The 21,147-nt window shown below is 40.7% G+C and overlaps 1 protein-coding gene across 5 annotated transcripts in view; it reads right to left on the reverse strand.

Moving 5' to 3' along the window:
• Nucleotides 1–21,147, reverse strand: part of ZBTB16 (zinc finger and BTB domain containing 16) — a 210,809-nt gene that overhangs the window by 54,353 nt on the left and 135,309 nt on the right. For all 5 annotated transcript variants that reach the window (XM_043534259.1, XM_043534260.1, XM_037882476.2 and 2 more), the window contains one exon: nucleotides 16,948–17,034. In XM_043534259.1, coding sequence (XP_043390194.1) covers nucleotides 16,948–17,034 — 87 coding nt within the window. The remainder of the gene's footprint in view (nucleotides 1–16,947; nucleotides 17,035–21,147) is intronic.

The raw sequence follows: 21,147 nt of genomic DNA on the forward strand, positions 1-21,147 counted from the left end.
AGGATCAGGATCTTGGTGTATTAAAATAGCACAGGAGCAATATTTGCAATATTGTCAACCCCCAAGTGTTCAAAAATAATGAGTCAGGCCCCAAATCATCATAAGATTGGCTTACAAATCATTAGACTTCAAAAATAACAATTTTGGGGGTTTTATTTGACTGATGGCTTTTGCATGTTTAGTCTTCATGCTTTCCAGATTATTTTTTTTGCAGCCCCAGGGGCTGAAAATATACTTTGTTGCTTTCCCCCCTTCTTTTAAATGATAACTGGGATTCTGGTGTATCCACAGGACCTCAGCTTTTTGGGCTTTTAGAAAAATCAGATTTTCAAGATTTGCAGTAGAATTGCAAGAGTTGGCAACATTGTTTTAAACTTTCTTCATTGGCATTAAAAAACAAAACAAAACCCCAACCCCCCCCAGAAGAACAAGTTTGTTACCTTTGTACAAAACCCTGCAACTTTTTTTATTATCCAATTGAGGCCACAATTTTATCTTTTCCATTATTATTACAATTGTTAAGTCCCAACAATGATACTCACAAAATTAGTAGTAATAATCAATTAGAGCTAGTTAAAACAGTTAAGGATTTTCGTGAAAAATTTAATGGGAAAAATTGTCATTTTGTCAACATTTCTACCAGCTCCAGTAGTTATTATTTAACAGGTGCACATATGACTAAGTATCAACTGTGCCGTTCCTGCTTTGCAGGTCTTCCTCACTGCCTGGAGCTGTGAGCGCAGCAGCGCTTTCATAGAATCATGGAAGTGTATGACTGGAAGGGACCCCGAGAGGTCTTCTAGTCCAGTCCCCTGCACTCAAGATGGTCAAGATAATACTTAATCCTATTCCTGACAGGTGTGTGTCTAACCTGGTCTTAAAAATCTTCAATGCTGGAGATTCCCCAACCTCCCTAGGCAATTTATTCCAGTGCTTAACCACCCTGACAGTTAGGAAGTTTTCTTAATGTCCAACCTAAACCACCCTTGCTGCAATTTAAGCCCATTGCTTCTTGTCCTATCCATAGAGGTTAAGGAGAACAATTTTTCCTCCCTCCTCCTTGTCACAACCTTTTATGTACTTGAAAACTGTTATGTCCCCTCTCAGTCTTCTCTTCTCCAGACTAAACAAACCCAATTTTTTCAATCTTCCCTCATAGTTCATGTTTTCTAGACCTTTAATCATTTTTGTTGCACTTCTCTGGACTTTCTGCAATTTGTCCACATCTTTCCTGAAATGTGTTGCCCAGAACTAGACGCAATACTCCAATTGAGGCCCAATCAGCATAGAATAATTACTTCTTGTGTTTTGCTTATAACACTCTTACTGATACAATCCAGAATGTTTACTTTTTTTGCAACAGTGTTACACTGTTGACTCGTATTTAATTGTGGTCCACTATGACCCCTAGATCCCTTTCTGCAGTACTCCTTCCTTCCTAGGCAGTCATTTCCCATTTTGTACGTGTGCTACCGATTGTTCCTTCCTAAGTGCAGTATTTTGCATTTGTCCTTATTGAATTTCATCCTATTTACTTCAGACCATTTCTCCAGTTTGTCCAGATCATTTCAAATTTTAATCCTATCCTCCAAAGGACTTGCGACCCCCCCGGTTGGTATCGTCCGCAAACTTTATAAGTGTACTCTCTATACCATTATCTAAATCATTGATAAAGCTATCGAACAGAACCAGACCCAGAACTATTCCCTGCGGGACCCCACTCGAAATGCCCTTACAGCTTGACTGTGAACCACTGGTAACTGGTTGGAAAACCATTCCCAGATTAGTTAAGCACCCACCTTATAGCATCTCCATGTAGGTTATATTTCCTTCTCTTAAACAAAGTAGGGTCATGTGAGACAGTATCAAAAGCCTTACTAAAAAGTCAAGATATACCACATCTACTGCTTCCCCATAACCACAAGGCTTGCTCCATTATCTTTCTGGGTACAGAAATTAAGCTGACTGGTCTGTAATTCCCCAAGTTGTTCTTATTCCCCTTTTTATAGATGCCCTTTTATATTTATATTTGCCCTTTTCCAGTCCTTTGGAATCTATCCTGTCTTCCATGATTTTTTGAAGATAATCGCTAATGGCTCAGATATCTCCCCAGTCAGTGCCTTGAGTATTCCAGGATGTATTTCATCAGACCCTGGTGACTGGAAGACATCTAACTTGTCTACGTAACTTTTCACTTGTTCTTACCTCATATTAGCCTCTGACCCCTACCTCATTTTCACTGACATTCATTAAGTTAGATGTCCAATTGCTAGTAAACTTTTTGGTGAAAACCAAAACACAGAAGTAACTTAACCCTTCTGCCATTTCCACTTCGCTCACCAGCACGAGCAACTTGAAAAACAAATAAGCAAAGAATGCCCTCCCTGGAAGGGCCAAAAAGAAATGGAGTAAGGCTTTTCTCAGCCAAAGCCAAAAGCAAAAATCTAGAGCGTGGCTTATTGCGGCCTCGTAGAAGAGGGAAGTGCTTCCCAATTCTCCTCTTAGCTCTCTAGAAATTCTGTTTTCATTACAGAACCCAGGTTTTACCTTCCCCAAGCATCACCATCCCTCTTATCAGGAGTGGGGTGAATTAATTAATTCTCCACAGGTGGCTCAATTCTGCTACCAGCATTCACTCATGATAGGCATCAGTGCTCCTTCCACCAGCCAAAAAAGTTGGCTAACCCCTTTTCCTGTTGACCCCTGGGCTGGTCCTATACATCATCACATCCCTATGCCTGATGGAATAACGATTCAGGAACATTGGTGTTGAACTCAGGGGTTCACATGGAATAGAACAGATGTCTGATCGAGGGACGAATTCTGTCCAGTGGTTTGAATTGCTCCTACAATCATGGAAAGATTTTTTTGTTCTTACTGAAAAGCAAAAAAGTGTTTATTGTTCCCTTGACCATATTTCCACTGAAATTGGAGTGATTACAGGGTAGACATGCCAATTCCTCAAGCAGCCAGGCAATGTGCACCAAAGCCTTTAAGTACAATCTCAAATTTAACTGTTTTGCCGTAACTAGCACAGTTCTAATGATGATTGAAACAGTGAAATAGGGAAGTCCGATTCTAATTCGATCACCTGTGGTTAACAGGGGAGAAACTGACGTGCAACATATTTAAATATCAGAAAAGTTGCTACCAGAACAACCTGGTGACAAAAGAGCTTGGTCTATAGACTTAAAGGGCTGGATATTTGCCTCCCATACCAACATAAATCTAAAGGAACTTCACTGAAGTCTATGAAGTTTACACCACTGTCGGGGAGCTAGGAAGAAGCCCCAAAAGCCTACCTCTGTTACTGCTCAAAGTCAACTAACATATGCCTGGCTACCATATCCACCCACATTCTATTCTGCACCTGCTGAGCCTTCCCTCCTTCCCTTTTTGTTCATGTAACTAAAATGACTACAGGAAAGATAATTACCCTAAAACATATTTAATACTACAGTACATTGTCTCGATCTGCGGAGAAGAATGGTATCTGATAGTATTTTCCTCATAAGCTTAATCAAGCTGTTATCTTAAAACTCTCCAGAGTACTGTGAAACAGTAATAGGAAGTCATAGGCAGTCTGGGAAGATTTTATATTTGTTTGGTTAAGGGAAACATGCTGACTGTTTGCAGGCACTTTGATAAGTATTGCTTTACATGTGTAATGGTGCCATTTTATAGAGCTATACTACCAGTGGGCCAGCTGATGCTGAGAACCTATGGAAAAGCCCAAACCATGAAGTGATCTCTGAAGTTGCTGATATATTTTAAAATAGGAAGTCTCACACACTTGCATTTTCAGGGGACTGATCCAAAACCCATTGAAGTCAATGGGTAGATGGAATGACTCCCATTGAGTTCACTAGGCTTTGGATCAAGCCTTGAAAGAGGAAAAACCAAGATGAGAAAGGTAATTCATTCTTCCAGCTGGCATGCTATGAGGTAAAACTAAAGCTGGGAAACTGAAGGTGGTTTTTGGTAATATCACGAGAATCACCCCAGAAACTTAGGAAAAGTAGACATGAAGAAAATTTATCACCATGAGCTTTCCAGCTGCACTTTGCAGATCTCACAGAGCTTCAGAGAAACGTTCAAAGTGTTGGGTGCTTAATTGAATCTCTCAAGGTTTCTCACCTCCCTTCCACTCCATCCCCATGCCTCCTTCCACAGGCACCAGAGACGTGGGGGTTAAGGGCCTTTCATTGCCCCTCTACTTTTTAGATGAAGGGCCATGCATCCAACTTTTAAAAACCTGAACTCATAGGGGACCCAAAAATAATGGGCAGACCCCGACAAGAGCTGGGTGGCGTAAGGGGGAGCCCTTTCCCTGCTGCCATGACTGGGCCAAATCTGAGTGAGTGGTGTGACCTGGCACAGAGGGTCACAATGCCGGTTGCCTCCCCACACACTTTAGTGGTCCTTCCAGCACTTACTTTACGTCTTCCTTTAAAATAACCAGACAAATCTGCCACTGAACAGCCCTTGAGATGGGTCAGCTGTCAAACAGGTTTTACACAGAAGCTACTGTATACTTGCTCCTGTATAAGAATGGAATGAATAACTTCAGAGAAAAAACTGTCCAACAGAACCTGTTTATCTCATTAACGGAAGAACCAATAGATAACTTATAATGTGCCATGTAACAGCGAGCATAAATATCACTGCACAAAATACACTGATAGTATAGTTGAACTGGACAGGTGTTAAGATGAAGACCCGCAGGAAGAACCGTAACATCCCGTTCACCCCCAACAGCTTGTCGGTTTGTTTTTTTTATTATTTTTTTTTAAAAATTGAGATGCTGAGCTTTATGATTTGTAATCCTAACTCATTTAGTGGCTTCCATCTATCAACATGCCCGCTGAATAGAACATGAATGGAAGGCTTTCTCTTATATCACAGGAAAGCACAGATTTATATTACCTTGCAGTAATTACCCTCCTAACCCCTCAATAGCTAGATGTAGAGGTGGTTGGGAATTTTCTGGCAAAATGGGGGGGAGGGGGGGCGGGTTGGGTCAGAAAGTGGAGATTTGATTAAACTGAACTTATTTGCGGAAAAGCATCAATTTTGATGAACCTCCTAATTTGAACTTTTAAAAAAAGTTGTTAAACTGTCAGAAGGTCCTGTTTTGATATTTCTAAAATGAAAAGGATTTGGTTCAAAACAACTTTGTTTTTAAATTTTATGTAAAAAAAATTATCTAAATCAAAATGTTGATTGACTGATCCAGTATTTCTGCACCCCCTCAGATTTTTGGTTCTTGTAAATTTGAGATCTCAATATTTTGTCCTGATTCAGGATAGGAAAAATTGTGTAATCTCAAAAGCTCTTGGAGGATGAGCAAACCATTTCCGGCCCAGCTCTTGTTTGATGTCAGCTTATGGCATGCAGCACAAATTTTTCATGCAAACACATACACGCTTCCTCCCTAGCATTCTGCCAGCGCTTTTCAGTGCTGATCTGCAGCTCCCTCTCATACTCCAAACTGAGATTGGGTTTGCCCTGGCACTGATGGGTATATGAAATTTAAAGCAACAAAGGAATTTTTTAAAAGGCTAATTTTTTCTTAGGATTTTTAGTGTATCATCAGGTCTAAAAAACTTGTATGTTAGGTTTCAACATCAATTGTTCTCACCCAACAGATTTGTTTTGATTACTGCAAAATAGCTTAACAAATGTTTAAAAAACAAAACAAAACCACCACCACCCTGGTTTGCAGACTAACCTCTTATGGAGGGGGATGGAGGGAAAAAAGAAAACACCACAAATATCATGAAGATTAAGTTCAAATGTCCTGGGCTCATGGAGCAAAATTGTACATGACACCAAAGAAACAAGGGCAACATTATAAATAAATGGGAGCCCATCTAACTTGTGACCCCCAAATCCATATTTTGGAGTCTAAATAGCACCCTGATTTGTCAGGAGCGCTGAGCACCCAGCAGCTTCTATTGACTCCAGGGGGAACTGGCTGGTGCTCAGCACTTATGGAGAAAAAAAAAAAGGCCACTTACATAGGCACCTAAAAATGGACATAGAAGCCTAACTTTAGGACCCCAGCTCCGAAAAGGCTTGGACAAAATCCGCATGCATACCAAGAAGATGGGCGGCCATTCCCACACCTTGTGCTATTCCATCCTGTATAAAATGGACATTGTGACACACTGGAGCCTTCTGCAGCTTATCAGCAACTGGCTACATCACATACAGCTTTCCCGAATACATTGTAAGGATCTCCAGAGTGAAAGCCATATGCATTGTCAACTTCTCCTTTCCCCGGTTGTGCTCATGTAGGATCTACCCGCCCTTCTACCTCCACTTACCACACTCCTGTTTTGAATTTCTAAAATAATGTGACAAGTTAATGATGGCACAATTATCCAAATGTTTAACAGACATGTTATCTAAGTGAATCAGATTGAGATTCCATCCTGCTGACAATAAACATCAATAGCAGAGCAGAAAGTGATAGGCAAATTATCGCAAACCCTGCAATTTCAGTGCTATTAAATTTGGAGGACTAACAGCCCTGAGGCCTGTAAATTGTGAATAAAATAGACCCTTGTGTTTGTCCAACTATTAAATCAAAATGCTACCAACATCCCGTGAACACCACCAAAATGATTTATAGTTTCACTTACACATTGGTTTTATTAAATCCATTCTATTATGTGTGCACCGATGTTTGGTGTCACCATAAAGGAGGTTTTTTTCTGGCTAAAGGATGCAATGGGGCAGCAATCAACGATCAGTAGTCAGGTTTATATAAAGAGAAGGCAGGTTTAAAGCAGACCACTTCCTCTTAGAAGGGATGGAATAAGTGCATTCACGGTTACAACCAGTGACATTTAATGTATTTATTGGTGATCTGGCTTGGGCCGGGTGAACAGCGAGGTTGCAAAATTTATAGATAAAATCATTTTGGTAAAATTATAAGGGTAAAATATCAAAAGAACTTAAGTGACTTTGACACTTCAGAGTCATTTTCAAGCATGATTTTAGCACCTACGAGGCTAACTTCCATTGATTTTCAATGAGACTTGGGCTCTTAGTGTCTCAGTCACTTTTCACAGTGAGACTTGCGCTTTAAGGCTGGGTGCTTTTGAAAATTTTGCCTAAAGCACAGAAACCTGTGGGTCCATCTACATCTGAGCCGCGAGGTAGGATTCCCAGTTTGCATACACACACCAGCGCTAGCTCTGCTCAAGCTAGCACCTAAAATAGCTCTGTTGGGCTAGCTACCTGAGCACATACCCAGGGGGTCAGGCGGGATTTTACCTGGGGTGGCTAGCCTGAGCAGCCACCCATGCCCACCAATGACACACCGCTATCTTTAGTCACTAGCTCCAAGCGCCCAGCTCAAAAGGTAGATATACTCTGTGAGGAAGTTCAGAGAGTCCTAACCAGTCTAGGGCCACAAGAAGCATAATAGAAGATGAAACTCAGTGTTGACAAATGCAAGGTAATGCATTTTGGAAAGAATCATTTGAATTGCTCATACACATTACCAGGTTTTAAATTAAATGTAACTACTCTGGGAAAGAGATCTGGTTGTCACTGTGGACAGCTCCGTGAAAATTACGCCTCCTTTCAAGCGGCTGTCAAGAAAGCATGCAAAATCGTAGGATGCATGAGGAATACATGGAAAGTATTATAACACCGTTTTAGAAATCAATTGGATGTCCTCACTTGGAATGCTGTGTTCAGGTCTCTGCACTCTATCTGAAAAAGGATATAGTAAAAATAGAAGGGTACAGAGGATGAAAGTGATTTGAGTCCTGGAAAGATTTCTGTATGAGTAATTGAAAAGATTGGGATGTAGTTTGGAGGAAATGAATGAGATGGGACATGGCAGAACTATACACAATAAAGAAAGCAGATCAGATCTGGTACAGTCATTCAACTGTTCTGTTCATCTCCTACCTGCAAGGAACCATTCCACTGACTGGAACAGAGCTGAAGCATGAAGTTGTACCTGGGAATGGGGGGTGGGTGAAGGGACCCTTGCCATGCCGGGACAGGACAGACAGAACTCTCACACATTGTGTCTGTTTTCCTGGCAGTTCTTCACTGAAACAGACATTTGTTGGAGTGTTGTTGTAGCCATGTAGAGAGACATGGTGGTTGAGGTAATACTTGAAGAGCTCTGTGTACCTCAAAAGCTTGTCTTTCGCCCACAGAAGTGGTCCAATAAAAGATACTACCTCACCCACCTTGTGTCTCAAGCCGTTCATTTCTTTTTTCTAGAGAGAAATGAGAAAAAGAGGCAGTGTCCAGAGTGGGCTGACCTGACTTGGTCACGAATGCATCATTCATAGCTGTGAAAGGGTTCTCATTAGAAGTCCAAATGCAGATTTCCTCTTAGGTCAGTTCTTGCCACTGTGGGCAGAATACCAGGAGCAGCACTGGCCCATACCGAATATGCCAAAAGAATGAAGTGCCTTGCTGAGGCTTCTTGTACCTGACAGGGAGCAGTAGCATTGACCCCACACATCAAAAAGTGAACTGCTTGCCATGATGGAGGCGAGAGCATATGCTATGAAAATAAATTCTATATTAGGCATAAAACATGCCTCTGTAATATCAGTGTGAAATTAGGTCAAAAGTAAATCTATGCTAGCATACTGACAGTCCAAACATATGCACATGACACTGGTTACGCAGCACTTCTGGATCTGTAGCTTTCTCATATTAAACATCTTGGCACATTCATGGAAATACTATACAATTCACCTCTGATATTTATAAAAGTCAACAGCTATTATATTTTAGAGTCAGCAGCTCACATGAACCCACAGAATGAGTTACCATATCCCTATGCATGGGAACGTGTGTGCAGTTTTTAAAGTTATTTTATTGTTGTTTTAAATTTTAAAAAAGTAATGCCTAATTTTCCACACTTTCCCAGAGGCATGGCACTATGCTTCCACTGCTCTGAAGATAAGCCAGAACAGTTGCTGCTTTTTCTGTTACTGTAGGATTCAGGCCAAATAAAGTGAACACCCAGAAAGAACTTTTCAGTCCTGAATCAACTGAGCTATGCAGAATGTACAGAAGTCTCTACACTCATAAGGGGGAAAAAAACATTCAAGTAAGAAAAAAATTTCACCCTGTATCCAAAACAGAAGCTTCGTTTTTCTATCGTAAGAGGGTCAGTTTGATAGAAGTCAACATAGTCTAAATTTAAGAGAAGTTAGGATGCAGCAAGATAAGCTTTCTCTAGGAAGCAGTGAGCAATGTGAAATGTACGTTAGATAAGGTGGCTTTCCCATATTTTTAAATTGTTCCACCCCAGAGCTGTCTACACACTTAAGTGGAAATTTACAAGATTCCTTTACCTTATCCATACCTTGTGTAAAATCTTCTTCTGATCTAAGAAAAGAGCTATGCAGCATTGTCAATATTTTGTACACTTTGTTAAAAGATGTAAAAACTAACTGATCTATAGTTGACTCAGACAGTGGCCCTTCTCAAAAAATTGCATTTGTGACCAAGTCAGTTCAGCCCACCCTGGACACTGCTTCATTTCTCTCTAGAAAGAATCGTAGAGTAGCACCCTTGCAATGATCTGCCAGAGCAGCTTCAAGAAGTAATACAAACTTGCTGCACCTCTGCAAAAGGAAGGTCTTTCACCATGCGTGTCAAAAAACCAGCTGGCGAGGACAAAGGAGGTACATAAGAAATCTGTTCTGCAAGAGAATTATTTGCAAATCAAGTTTCTTTAATACAGCCTCTATAATTAAAGTTTTTGTACCAGAGACAGCACCATTTGAGAGCTGCTCAGCAACAGGAAGCTATCCATTTCTTGGCAAGTGTGGGTTCCTTTTGCCATAAAGCCCATTTCTGATGTGTAACTGAGAAGCGCATATTTACATCTTAAGGAGGTGATGATAAACCTGTTTAACTTGGGTCCCTGTGACCCGGGAGTCCTATTTTTGTTCCACCAAGCTACGTTTTCATGTCACCATTTGAGCTTTGGCACGAGCATAGCTCTCTTTGGCAGCCTCGAACATTCCAGTCCCAAGGCTTTAAATCAAATATACTTAAATCGGCTCACATTTTTCAAGGTTATTAGTGAAACCTAGCAGCTGCCCTGTTTTAACTTTATTTTGATGGGACATGTTGAGCTTCAGTCATCATTAAATGCCTTCTTAAGAACACACATTCCTAACGCTGCACCTTCTCGTCAGAGGTCATAAATGACCTGATTTTCAAAAGGTGCTGACCAGCCATAGAGTCCTATTTATTTCACTGGGAGTGCAGAATGCGCAACAGTTCTAAAAACAAAACAAAAAAATATTAAGCCATGAACTGGTTGCTACATGACATTTAATCAAGTACTAGTGCAAGTTTATTTCTTCGACTCCATAATCTCCCTTTTATCTGAGAAAGTCTTTGGATCCATCCAAGCGATCCTAGGCAGAGCGAGAGGAGAGGTTCTCATATTTAAGCCCAACAGAACTGTCACTGCAAGCCACAACTCTGTCCCCATCCCAGTTTCTTCGCCGTCAGTTAGCCGAGCAGGTTAAGGATACAAACAAAAATGTACTGGAATCCTTGTCCCTCAGGTCACATCTCCTTATACAGGGCACAATTCTAGCACAGAAACACAGGAATCATCAGATCAGAGCAAAGGCATGGTCTGTCTAGTTCAGCATCCTGTCTGACAGTGGTCAGTATCTGCTGCTTCAAAAGAAGGTGCAAGAAATCCCGCAGACCACACTCAATTTCCTTCCATTCCCCATCTGTTAGAGCCTAGCTTATTATCAGATTCCCATGGAACTGGCAAACTATGTACGTGAAAACTGGTTAAATCAAATTCTAACTACCATTACAATAGGATGTCTGGGTTTGGAGAGGCAGAGAGAATATTTGAATGGATTATGGACATACACCTTCTGTCCTATCCAGGTGGAATTTTCATTGTCCCCAAACCAGCAGCCACCACCAAACTCGTGGAACAGATAAAAATGTTTCTGACGTTGCTAACTGAAATCCAACTCTCTACAGCATGCAATGGGTCACATACGCCGTACATTATTATTAAATATTTATGCTGTAGTCATTTCCAATAACCAAGCAGGTCAGGACCTCACTGTGCCAGGTGCTGTACAAACATGTCGTAATAGCATTGAAAATAAAGTACAGTCAGTATTTATTCCTCCTGTTTTGGTAGCCTGTACATTCCAAATCCTTTTTCTTTCTCTTCCTAATCTGGTATATACAGTTGCTTAAACAACATTATTATTTGTAAAAACCAATCCTAATTAGTTTGACTTTGAATAAGGAGGGTAATTATTTGAAAATTTATTAACTGCTGCTTGGCCAGTGAAGTTTTCAGATCAAATGACATGGTGAACCTACTCCTGTTCAGTGACGCAGCAATTTATGTTACTGATCGGTCATTAAAACCTCTGGCACAAAACCGGTTGTTTTCTCCAAGCCAACACAGTGTCCAGGTGTCAAATTTCAACCTCTGAGTATAAATTAAGATATTAATGGTATTTATCAGTTTATCAGTAATAAAAGACTTGCTTGTACTAAATTAAGCTGTTCCTAATATAGTACAAAAAGAAGTGGGCTCCTTCCCCACACACTGCTTTTAGTTTTACTTTAGAGAACTGGGTAAAGACTCTGAAGCATAAATGAAATACATGCTGGAGCAGCCTAACTGTTAACTCTTCAATGCTCTTTAACAGAAGCATTCTAGAAACTACAGTGTTTGCACTATGTATTTGTCTCAATATACAACGCATAAGGGAGTTCCCTGTATTTACCTATTATTGTACTCAAACAAAAACCAAAACAAAAAACAAACAAAAAACCCTGCAAAAGCACAACAACAAAAGGAAACATGAAAAAAACCGTTCGCTCTTTGGTAAAGCAACCATCATTTTATCCACCACTAAATTATTTAGATAGGAAATAAATGGTCAAGTTAGCTTATGTATGAATTGGAAATACCTTTCTCTACATCCACATCCTTCGTGCTGAGCAATGCATGCAAAAAAAGCCTTAACCACACATGGCATGCATCATTGCATGCCACCACTACTCATTTTGATAGATCCTTTTGGTGTATTGTGCGGTTACAAACCGAACTGAGCAGGAATGGAATTAAGACAACACTGCCATATAAACATTACTGTTTGTTAATCTAGTGTACCCTTCAATGGTTCAAAAAAATGACTCAGTATGGATAAATGGTTCTTTCCTTGCCTTTGCTTGAACGTCGTGTGCTAGTTAGAATTACTACGTACTCAGCTTGTGCTTTGAGATAGCAGATGGATTCTGTTTTTGAATATACAGATTTGCCAGAGCCATCAAAGTTTCATATTAAAACAGGCAATTTATTAATAAAACTAAAGCACTTTGACAAAAGAAAAAGGAGAGTTCAGAGATATTAGTAGAGTTTCACTGAGAGGCAGGCTCAGTATACCTTGCAATAAAAGTATCTATTGGTAGCAACAAGCTTTCAAGGCATATAGCCAAACAAGTCAACGGCTGAACTTCCAGATCACTAAGGAACCGACACCTACAGCCATGAACAGCTCCCATAAACCCCTGCATCTCACTATGCTCCCCATCTCCTCTTGGAGTTATCACTCAACGGCAGGCCATAAATTTATCTTGGGGCCACTCTGTTTCCAAGTGTTTCAGAACAAAGAGAAAAAGAAACAACTCCAAGAGGTTCATCCCCTGCATCAGCCACCTATCAAGCCTGTGGTCAGTCTGGCAGGAAAAAGAAGTATAGATGTGAAAGGGAGACACAATTGCTGGCCACTGCGGGGAAAGGAAAGGGAAGAGAAAAGCCATTAGTTTTTGGACTCACTCTGGGTTTATAAGCCTATATTTGAATATGCAGATGACAGAACAAGGAGTAATGGTCTCAAGTTGCAGTGGGGGAGATTTAGGTTGGATATTAGGAAAAACTTTTTCACTAGGAGGGTGGTGAAACACCGGAATGCGTTACCTAGGGAGGTGGTGGAAGCTCCTTCCCTAGAAGTTTTTAAGGTCAGGCTTGACAAAGCCCTGGCTGGGATGATTTAGTGGGGGATCGGTCCTGCTTTGAGCAGGGGGTTGGACTAGATGACCTCCTGAGGTCCCTTCCAACCCTGATATTCTATGATTCTATGTGGGGAGGAGAACCTCAGTGAAGAGTCCCACATGACTCACTCACACGGGGGAAAGAATTAGGAGCTCCCATCTAGAAGCCACTCACAGGAGCGTCCATCTCAGGGACCACTGCACTCTTTAGATCTTCAGCCACAGACCAGCCCCCTGAGAACCTGGTTCTCTTTCTTTTGGATATATTCTTAAGTCAGACATCAAAGATTCTCTCTTCTGCAATGCGGGACTAGGCTCTCAGTCTATGATGACGATCCAGTCAACATCTTGACATCAACTACACGTGTCCTATGCCAATGAAACATGACCTCTATAGAGTCAAGATAAAGAACAATTAATTATTCACATAAATAGGATGAAAAAGGGCACTGATCTGCCAATTCAGAGTGAGAATCTTCTGAAGTGCCTAAATGATTTAGGAGTACAAGTCCCATTGACTTTGAGTCAGACTCCTAAGTCACTTTTGAAAATAGCACATAAGTAATTTTGAAAAACTTAAATCATCAGCTTTTAAGATGAGTAATGACGGAGATGGTTAGATTTCCTCAAATCTTCTTGCTGAATATTTCATCTGAATTTTGGATCCATACCATAATCGTGATCAAAAACAGTGACCCAACCACTGAAAAAAAAAAATCAGTGAATATCCAATTTCAACAAAACAGAAATCGTTTGTTGGAGAGTGACCAGTGACTAAGAAATGTAACTGAGCAACAGCATTTATTTCAATTCCTGTATTCGAAGCCCTGAAATGATAAGGGTATTACTAGCCACCACCCAACAGGAAAAAATAATGGTGTTCTTTCTCGTGAGTTACTGCAACACCCTCCACACCTCTTGGTTTGTTTTTTGCTAGCAGGTGAGAAAGTTCTGCAAGACAAATGTTGACGCAGTCAATAAGTGCTTCCTGTCAGTTTCCACTTCTCTGGTGGTGGTCACGCCTCTGAGCTGCACACGCTCATACAAGCCCTAAATGAGAATTTCTCCATCCTTTGTTAGAGACAACGTGGGTGAGGTAATAACTTTTATTGGACCAACTTCGGTTGTTGAAAGAGACAAGCTTTCAAGCTACACAGAGCTCTTCTTCAGCTACTGTGACACTTTGAGTACCTTTCCGAGACCTGGAGAAGAGCTCTGTGTAAGCACAAAGCTTGCCTCTTTCTCCAAGAGAAGCTGGTCCAATAAAAATTACCTCCCTCACCTTCTCTCTCTCTAATATCCTGGCACCAACATGGTGACACCACCACTCTATCCTTTGTTTTCCTTTTAAAAGGACAGCAATATTCCAAACAGACACATAGACCTCAAAAGAATAAACATCTAAGGACACCATTCTTCCCATTTCCCTGGTTCTTCTCAACCATCTTTGAGCTGGGGTGGGAATAAGTGTCCAGTTAAATCATTTTAGGGGAAGACAGCCAGCATGTAAAACCCAGCTTGGCAAGATGGAGCCACTACAAGTCGCTATTTATGTGAATGAGCCTTTCATAGCTGGTATACATGACCCTATAATGGATTTATCAACATGTTCTTCACGGAATAGGACAACAGCTCTGGGGCAGAATATGCCATCATGTAAAAGACTGAAAGCTCCCCAACTCAGCTTCTGTAATGCAAGAAGTTTTAACTCCCTGGCAACAGCATCCCCAGACTCCTTCTCCTAGATTCCAATCAAACCATCTTAAATTTTTGAAAACCGAGTGCCGAGTAACATTTTGACAGATCATTTCACATCTAGCATGTGTAGCTGTCAACCCTTTTCTACACTACGGTTTCAGGTCACAGCTGATAATATGACCTGATCTTTCAGAACACATTTAGCTTAGTGGAGAGACAGAAAATATTAGTTCTTCACCAGATTTTTCTGTTTCATCCAGAAAGACATCTGAGTTTTCTGCTTTCAACTGCTGTATGAGGAATTTAGCACAAGGAGAAAGAGCTTTCAAAGTAAGGAATGGCGGGGTGGGGGGGACATTGGTTTAGCCTTGCAAAATTCATTTTTGTAGATTTTGTAATGAAATAGGAGATCTCATTGCAAGTCTCAGCCAAATCCCACAAGTCAGAGAGCTGGTTCTTCTCCTAGGTGTTTCCTGGAATGGCCATGATGGTGAAAATGCAGGTGCAATGTCATAATACACAAATATTCAGAAATATCCAGCAGAACCATACTGTTCCCCCACCATCAGAGGGCACTGAGAAAAGAAACGTTGGGTAAGAACTCCTAAAGAGCTGTCGGTGACTTATATAAAATGGAGATGCTAGAAAGCCCCATATTGTCTATCTGTTTCTCTGCCTTAGCCAATGTTTGATTGTTCCCTTCAGTATGTCATCTAGGGTTTCATTCAGCTTAGTTTTAAATCTTCTCAGGCAATGAGACTTCAACTAAATGCCTTATTGTCAAACTGACTTTAGACTTGAGTTAAAGGAAGCCATAATAGTTAAGAGCAATCGTTTAGTTAAAACCTTGTCCTTTCAACACCTCACCTCTTTAGAGCCAAACAGGGCCCTAGGAGCTGAAGCGAAATCCAAAGAAGAGAGGGCTCTGCCTAGAAAGCAAAGCCCGGCATGCAAGAGGAAGACAACACTCAGACAACGGGAGTTATCAGAAGGGAGTGAAACCTCTTGCGGGTAATAGATAGAGGCAATCCCACACACCCCCACTGCCTGCTCTGACCTGGGTAACTAAAAAAAAAAAAAAAAAGAAGCAGCCTGTATTGTCTTGGAAAAACATTTCTCAGTGCTCCAGGACAATACTTGAATGATGCACTAGACACATGGGCAACATTTCCCAATAGGGACCAAGAGTAAACTTGTAGTTCCCCCGCTGAGCCATTTCATAGATGGTCGTCCGGTCACTTCATCTCCACCTCGTGAATAGGGTAACCAGGGCAGGCCAAGCTCCCATTTATTCTTTGGCTTGGCAGAACTCAATATTTTTTAATAATATTGATGGATAACATCAATGTTTATTTTAAATATTTTTAAAATTTTTTGTCTATTTAAATTTCAACAATTGTGGGAAATTAGGGGGGGGATCAGACAATAATTATTTAATGACAGTAGACACTGAGATTCAAACAATTAACGCTTTATAAGCCAGCTGTTTTAGCCGAAGTGTAAAACTGCTTTAGGCAGCATTCATTACAACGTGTTTTGTACACATTCAAGTGGGACTCTAGTAAGTTCTCAGCAGGATTTCTTACTTTGCCTATTTCTTAATTTTGATTACCACCAAGGGGAATATTTATTTATTTATTTATTTATGTTTTGCTCGTTTGTGCGTGTGCATGCGCAGTGAAATCAACATTTACTGGAAAAAAGCGAATCCTTTCAATCCTAGTATTCTGCACAGTCTTATACAGAAGTTTGAGCATCCTTAAGAAATAGGGCTCCTGTCCCCCCACTTTGCAAGGATCACCTCTTAGAAACTGAACGGGAAAAGACAAAGGGGGCCAAAAAGATGTTCACCCTCTTCCCCCAAGACTGGAACACTCTTTTCTCTTGGTAGAAAGAACTCTGATTTTGGTTTTTGGTAAAAGAGGGCTTTTGGGAACAGCTCTGAGAGTTAAGAAAAATTGTTTTACAAGGAAAAAATCTTGCTGTATCAACCTGTGTGTGAACCTGGGGAGAGAGGGTATGATCTGCTGTCTCCAGTTGGAGCTAACAGACAGGTGAACACCACACAAATGTATCATTTATTCCTCTGTCTGGCTCTCTCCAGGATTCCTGGAAAGTTTTGCCTGCTCGACCAGGTGTCGCTGTGCAGACCAACTATGTTTTTGGGGACGTGTTTAAAAAACAAAGTCAACATACCGGTGTGTGTCTGTCTGTGCGCCTCCAGGGCATCTTCTTTAGAGAACTGTGCACCACACTGATCACAGACAAACGCTTTGGCACCCGCTAGAGAGGGAAAAAAAATAAAGAGCATATTATGAAGATACCCAGGCACAATATACGTCTTCAGATGATCCAACGGAAATACAATCTGTAAACATTTTTGTCAGAGACGATATTGCAACAGGGACCATTTAATGTACAGCAGGAAGGAAAGACAGACACAGACAACTTTAAGGTAAGAGTCTCTGTGCCAAGTAAAACATTGTCAGACTCTTCAAAACACCACAATTAATGTGGATTTTGTTTGTAATAAGTCAAACCAGAACAAGTTAAACAAGTCTGTACCCAACATTGCTAACTAAAGCAGTATTCCAATCAGTATTTGATAATGCAATACAAATTATCCATGCTTGAGGACAGGATAGAGCAATTCTCTATGGCATCACTTTGTGCTGTCGTGAAAGTGATACAAACGCAGATCATTCCCAAAAAGGGAGGAAATGTTCACTGACCCATTCAGTAGAAAGATCAAATATTTTACACCTAGTAAGATAACCCATAGATCCCAATTTATCCAGGAGCAGGGGGTCTTCTGCAGCACCAAAAGAAAAAACACAACACAACAAAACATACGGTTGTAGTAGCTCAGAAGAACAGCCTAATAATAAAATACACTATTAATATTACATTGCTCTTTACAATCAAAGAGCTGCTTTCCAACAAATTAGATATTTGTTTAAAAAAATCATTAGACATCAGTGACTTTCACCAGAGTTGTAACTGATCTAATTTTAATTGGTTTTCCTGCACACTCTGCCAATTGTAGCAGTTATTACCAGTATCTAAAGAGGAGAGGAAAGAAAGAACGTAGAACCATCTGATAAGAAACGTGGCAGAAACAACACAATTTAGTGAAAGGCACAGATATTTCTGTGACTATTAGAGAGATGTGGTATTTGTGGGAATTCTTAGAAAATTGCTAACAACATGCACTGCATATAGTGGGTCAGAGGCTCTAGTTATAATGAGAAAAAAACAGGATGTCTAACAGCAGATAAGTAACTTACAGATAAAAATAGATTAACAATATACACAATCTTCTAAGCATATGCTGCCAGGAAAAAGCTGTGAATGCATTTGTTAGATTTTGAAGTTTGATACATCTGCTGTAAGAAAACTAAATAATGATTAGAGTATGACAGGGTAATCTTCAAACTGGTATGATGTGGGGAAAAAACGCCAGCTACCTCACTTGTCATGTAGACCTTAGCTACATAGCTTCCTCTGCTACATTTGAAAGCGTTCCCATCATGAGACACCAAAATGCTACGTGGCTTATTTCCAGGAATTCAGATGGCATTTCTCATCCTCATCCCGTCCCTCCAAATTTAATACGAAGAAAAGTACTTCACTGCCCTCCTCAAAAATACAGGGCTTTAGAGAAAGGTGCAGACAAAACAGGTAGAGAAAGACAGAGGTGCCGTGAGATCCATTAAAGAGAGAATTCCTTTGCCTTTAAATTGCCTTAGTAACGGCTGGCTCACGGGCAGAAATATTTGGCAGCAGTGAAATTAAAAGTGATAAATTTTCTCGCCAAGCTTTGATCGATAATAGAGGTCTCATCTGTTAATCAATAAGACAGTCTGCCTGTTTACTGTGCATATGTTGTTCTCTGCTGCCTTCGGTATGATGTCAAGTTTGCATTCAAAACAACTCAACTGTGCATAAACCACATGGCTGTTCCCTTAAAAAAAACAAAACAAAACAAAAAAAAACACTCCAGTGACGTCATATGGCCGGTTACACATTCAGAAAGACATTAATGGAAACTTGCTTCTTTCAGCTATATGCAATTTTTTTTTAAGTGTATATATTTTTATTCAGGCAGATTATTTCTTAAGAGCTTCTTTATGGGATAGGACCTGAATACAATATGGATGTGGCCAACTTGACTTGCAGCCAAGCTTACGCTACCCTAGTTCAAAGAGGAAGGAGATAAAGAGAACAAGCAAGGATAGGATGCCAGCTGCCTCTTTCCTCCACTAACAAAGTACTGCTTTAATAACAAACACAGCTCTATTACCAACATAATTAGAAAGGTCAGTTCTATTACAGTCTGTCATGCCAGAGATTACTCAGAGAATGTTTTGTTCCTGGATCATTGACCCAAAAGGCCAGTACAGTCCTTATTGGTACTGCACATGCACCCAATAGCCAAAGGCTGACATCTCTGAGACTTGGGGTAGAACAATCTGATTGCAGACAAATGCCAGCTCGTTCTCAAGCCATTTACTTTTCCTAAAACAGCAACAAAAAAAGCGTGTAGTCTACATTTAACCCCAAGCATATGCTAATTTGTGGCAGGGCTTGTTTTGTTTTTAAAGAAGATGCACTTTGGGGTTCCTGCACATCAAATACAGCAGGTCTGAAATGACTCACTTCTGTGCTTGCTCTCCTCTTCTGGTTGGTCACATTGCATTAGAAGCAGCAATATGCGACTGGAGGAAGAATGCTTACAAGTTTGGGGCAGTCTGGGACAACTTCCTGCCTTTCCTGGAAAATGGATAAAATGATACATGCAGTAGGCAGAAAGCCAGTTTGAGCGGATGGCATGCCAAAAATGAAAACATGTAGGCAGATGTATAGCAGGGCTTTAATAGCCTGATTCTAAGAGGGGCTCAAAACCCCAGACAGCCACTCAACTCAATGGTAGTTCAGGAGTGCTCAGCAACTCTGAAAATCAGGCCATTAATTATATCAGATATAATAGTTTGCCCTGGCTTATAAATACAGACATGCATTATTAGCATTGCAGCCCTGCCTTCCAGCTTCAATCAAGTGCAGTATCAGTTTAGTATTGGCTACCTCCATTGGAGGATTATATCCTGAACTCAAAGGGAAGGACATACTCTTTGGTCTAATAGACGCTTTCAGCCTCTAACTTCCTAGGAGCCTCTGATATACAGAACACCTTGTTAAGTTTCTGTGCTGTGCTTTATTAAAATAGAAGCAGCTTTGATAAGCACTTGCACTGCACTGTCCAGGTTTAAATTAATACAGCCTAGTTCTATAAACTTTTTGAAAAGCAATTGGTGAACAATGGATAGGCCAAGGTATCCTGAAGTATGAAGCCACTGAACAACGTGCAAGGAAAGCACATAATGTATAGTAAACAGTCTCTGGTGCAAAGAAAGTGCGCAGATGTGTCAAACTCCTTCAAACCCCCAACGGGAGGCACTACCCCGGAAGTTACATCAACCCGATACAGCAGCAAGTTTCAATAACGTACCACATCAGCTAAGGCAACACAGAAAATAGGTCATCACTTAAACACCTTCAGGTTGTTTTCCACTTGTCCTGGACACCATTAAGACCTGGATGTTTACTGCTTATGGCTGTGAACCTGCTTATTTGAAGCATTCCCTGACCCAAGTATAGCAGTGTTGTGTCTTTTGCCCATGTGGAAGATGAAATTCCCTGATTGGGTAGGTCCTTCTTTAGTCTCAAGATGTTCATCAAGGGTCAGGAGTAGGTGGGTCAGGACATTGTATGTACCAAACAAATCTGCCAAAGAAATCTGAACGGGGACTGACCGCTACAATGCTGTATGACCAGGACACAAACAAACCCACAAGGCTATGATGCTACCGAAGCCTGACTGCAGAGTCTTGTTGGGCTGGAGAAGCAAACAAGCCAACCGCCTCCACCCCATCTTCAGAGGAGATATAACCATCAAGACAAGCTGGGAAACAGACAACAGTAGAAAATCTTACTCATTTTTCCAGGCTCAATAGGCAGTTTTTGCAAAGCAACGGAAAAATGTTGCCCCTCTGGGAGAAGTTGGCTCATGTACTTTGATATGCCTTGGACAGAACTACTGCTAACCCCCATATGCCACCCCAAAACCCACAAACAAAAATTGAGAGATGCAACTCGAATGAGAAAAGGGGGGAAAAAAATCTCAAAGACTAATATTATAAATGCAAAACAAGAAAATAAAGAGCTTGCCAGCATCTAATGGAGGGTTTGAAAAATTCCTTGAGATTTTAAAATAAACATCTTGAATGTTCTGATGAGATATGCATGCTTGGTTACATAAGGAAGTACAGAGTGTACCAAAACAGCATACCCCAAAAAAGCATAAGCTGTCAGAACAATAAGTACAGACATAGGGCA

This window comes from Chelonia mydas, chromosome 22 (genome assembly GCF_015237465.2).
Source record: "Chelonia mydas isolate rCheMyd1 chromosome 22, rCheMyd1.pri.v2, whole genome shotgun sequence".
In the NCBI taxonomy this organism is placed as follows: Eukaryota; Metazoa; Chordata; order Testudines; family Cheloniidae; genus Chelonia; species Chelonia mydas.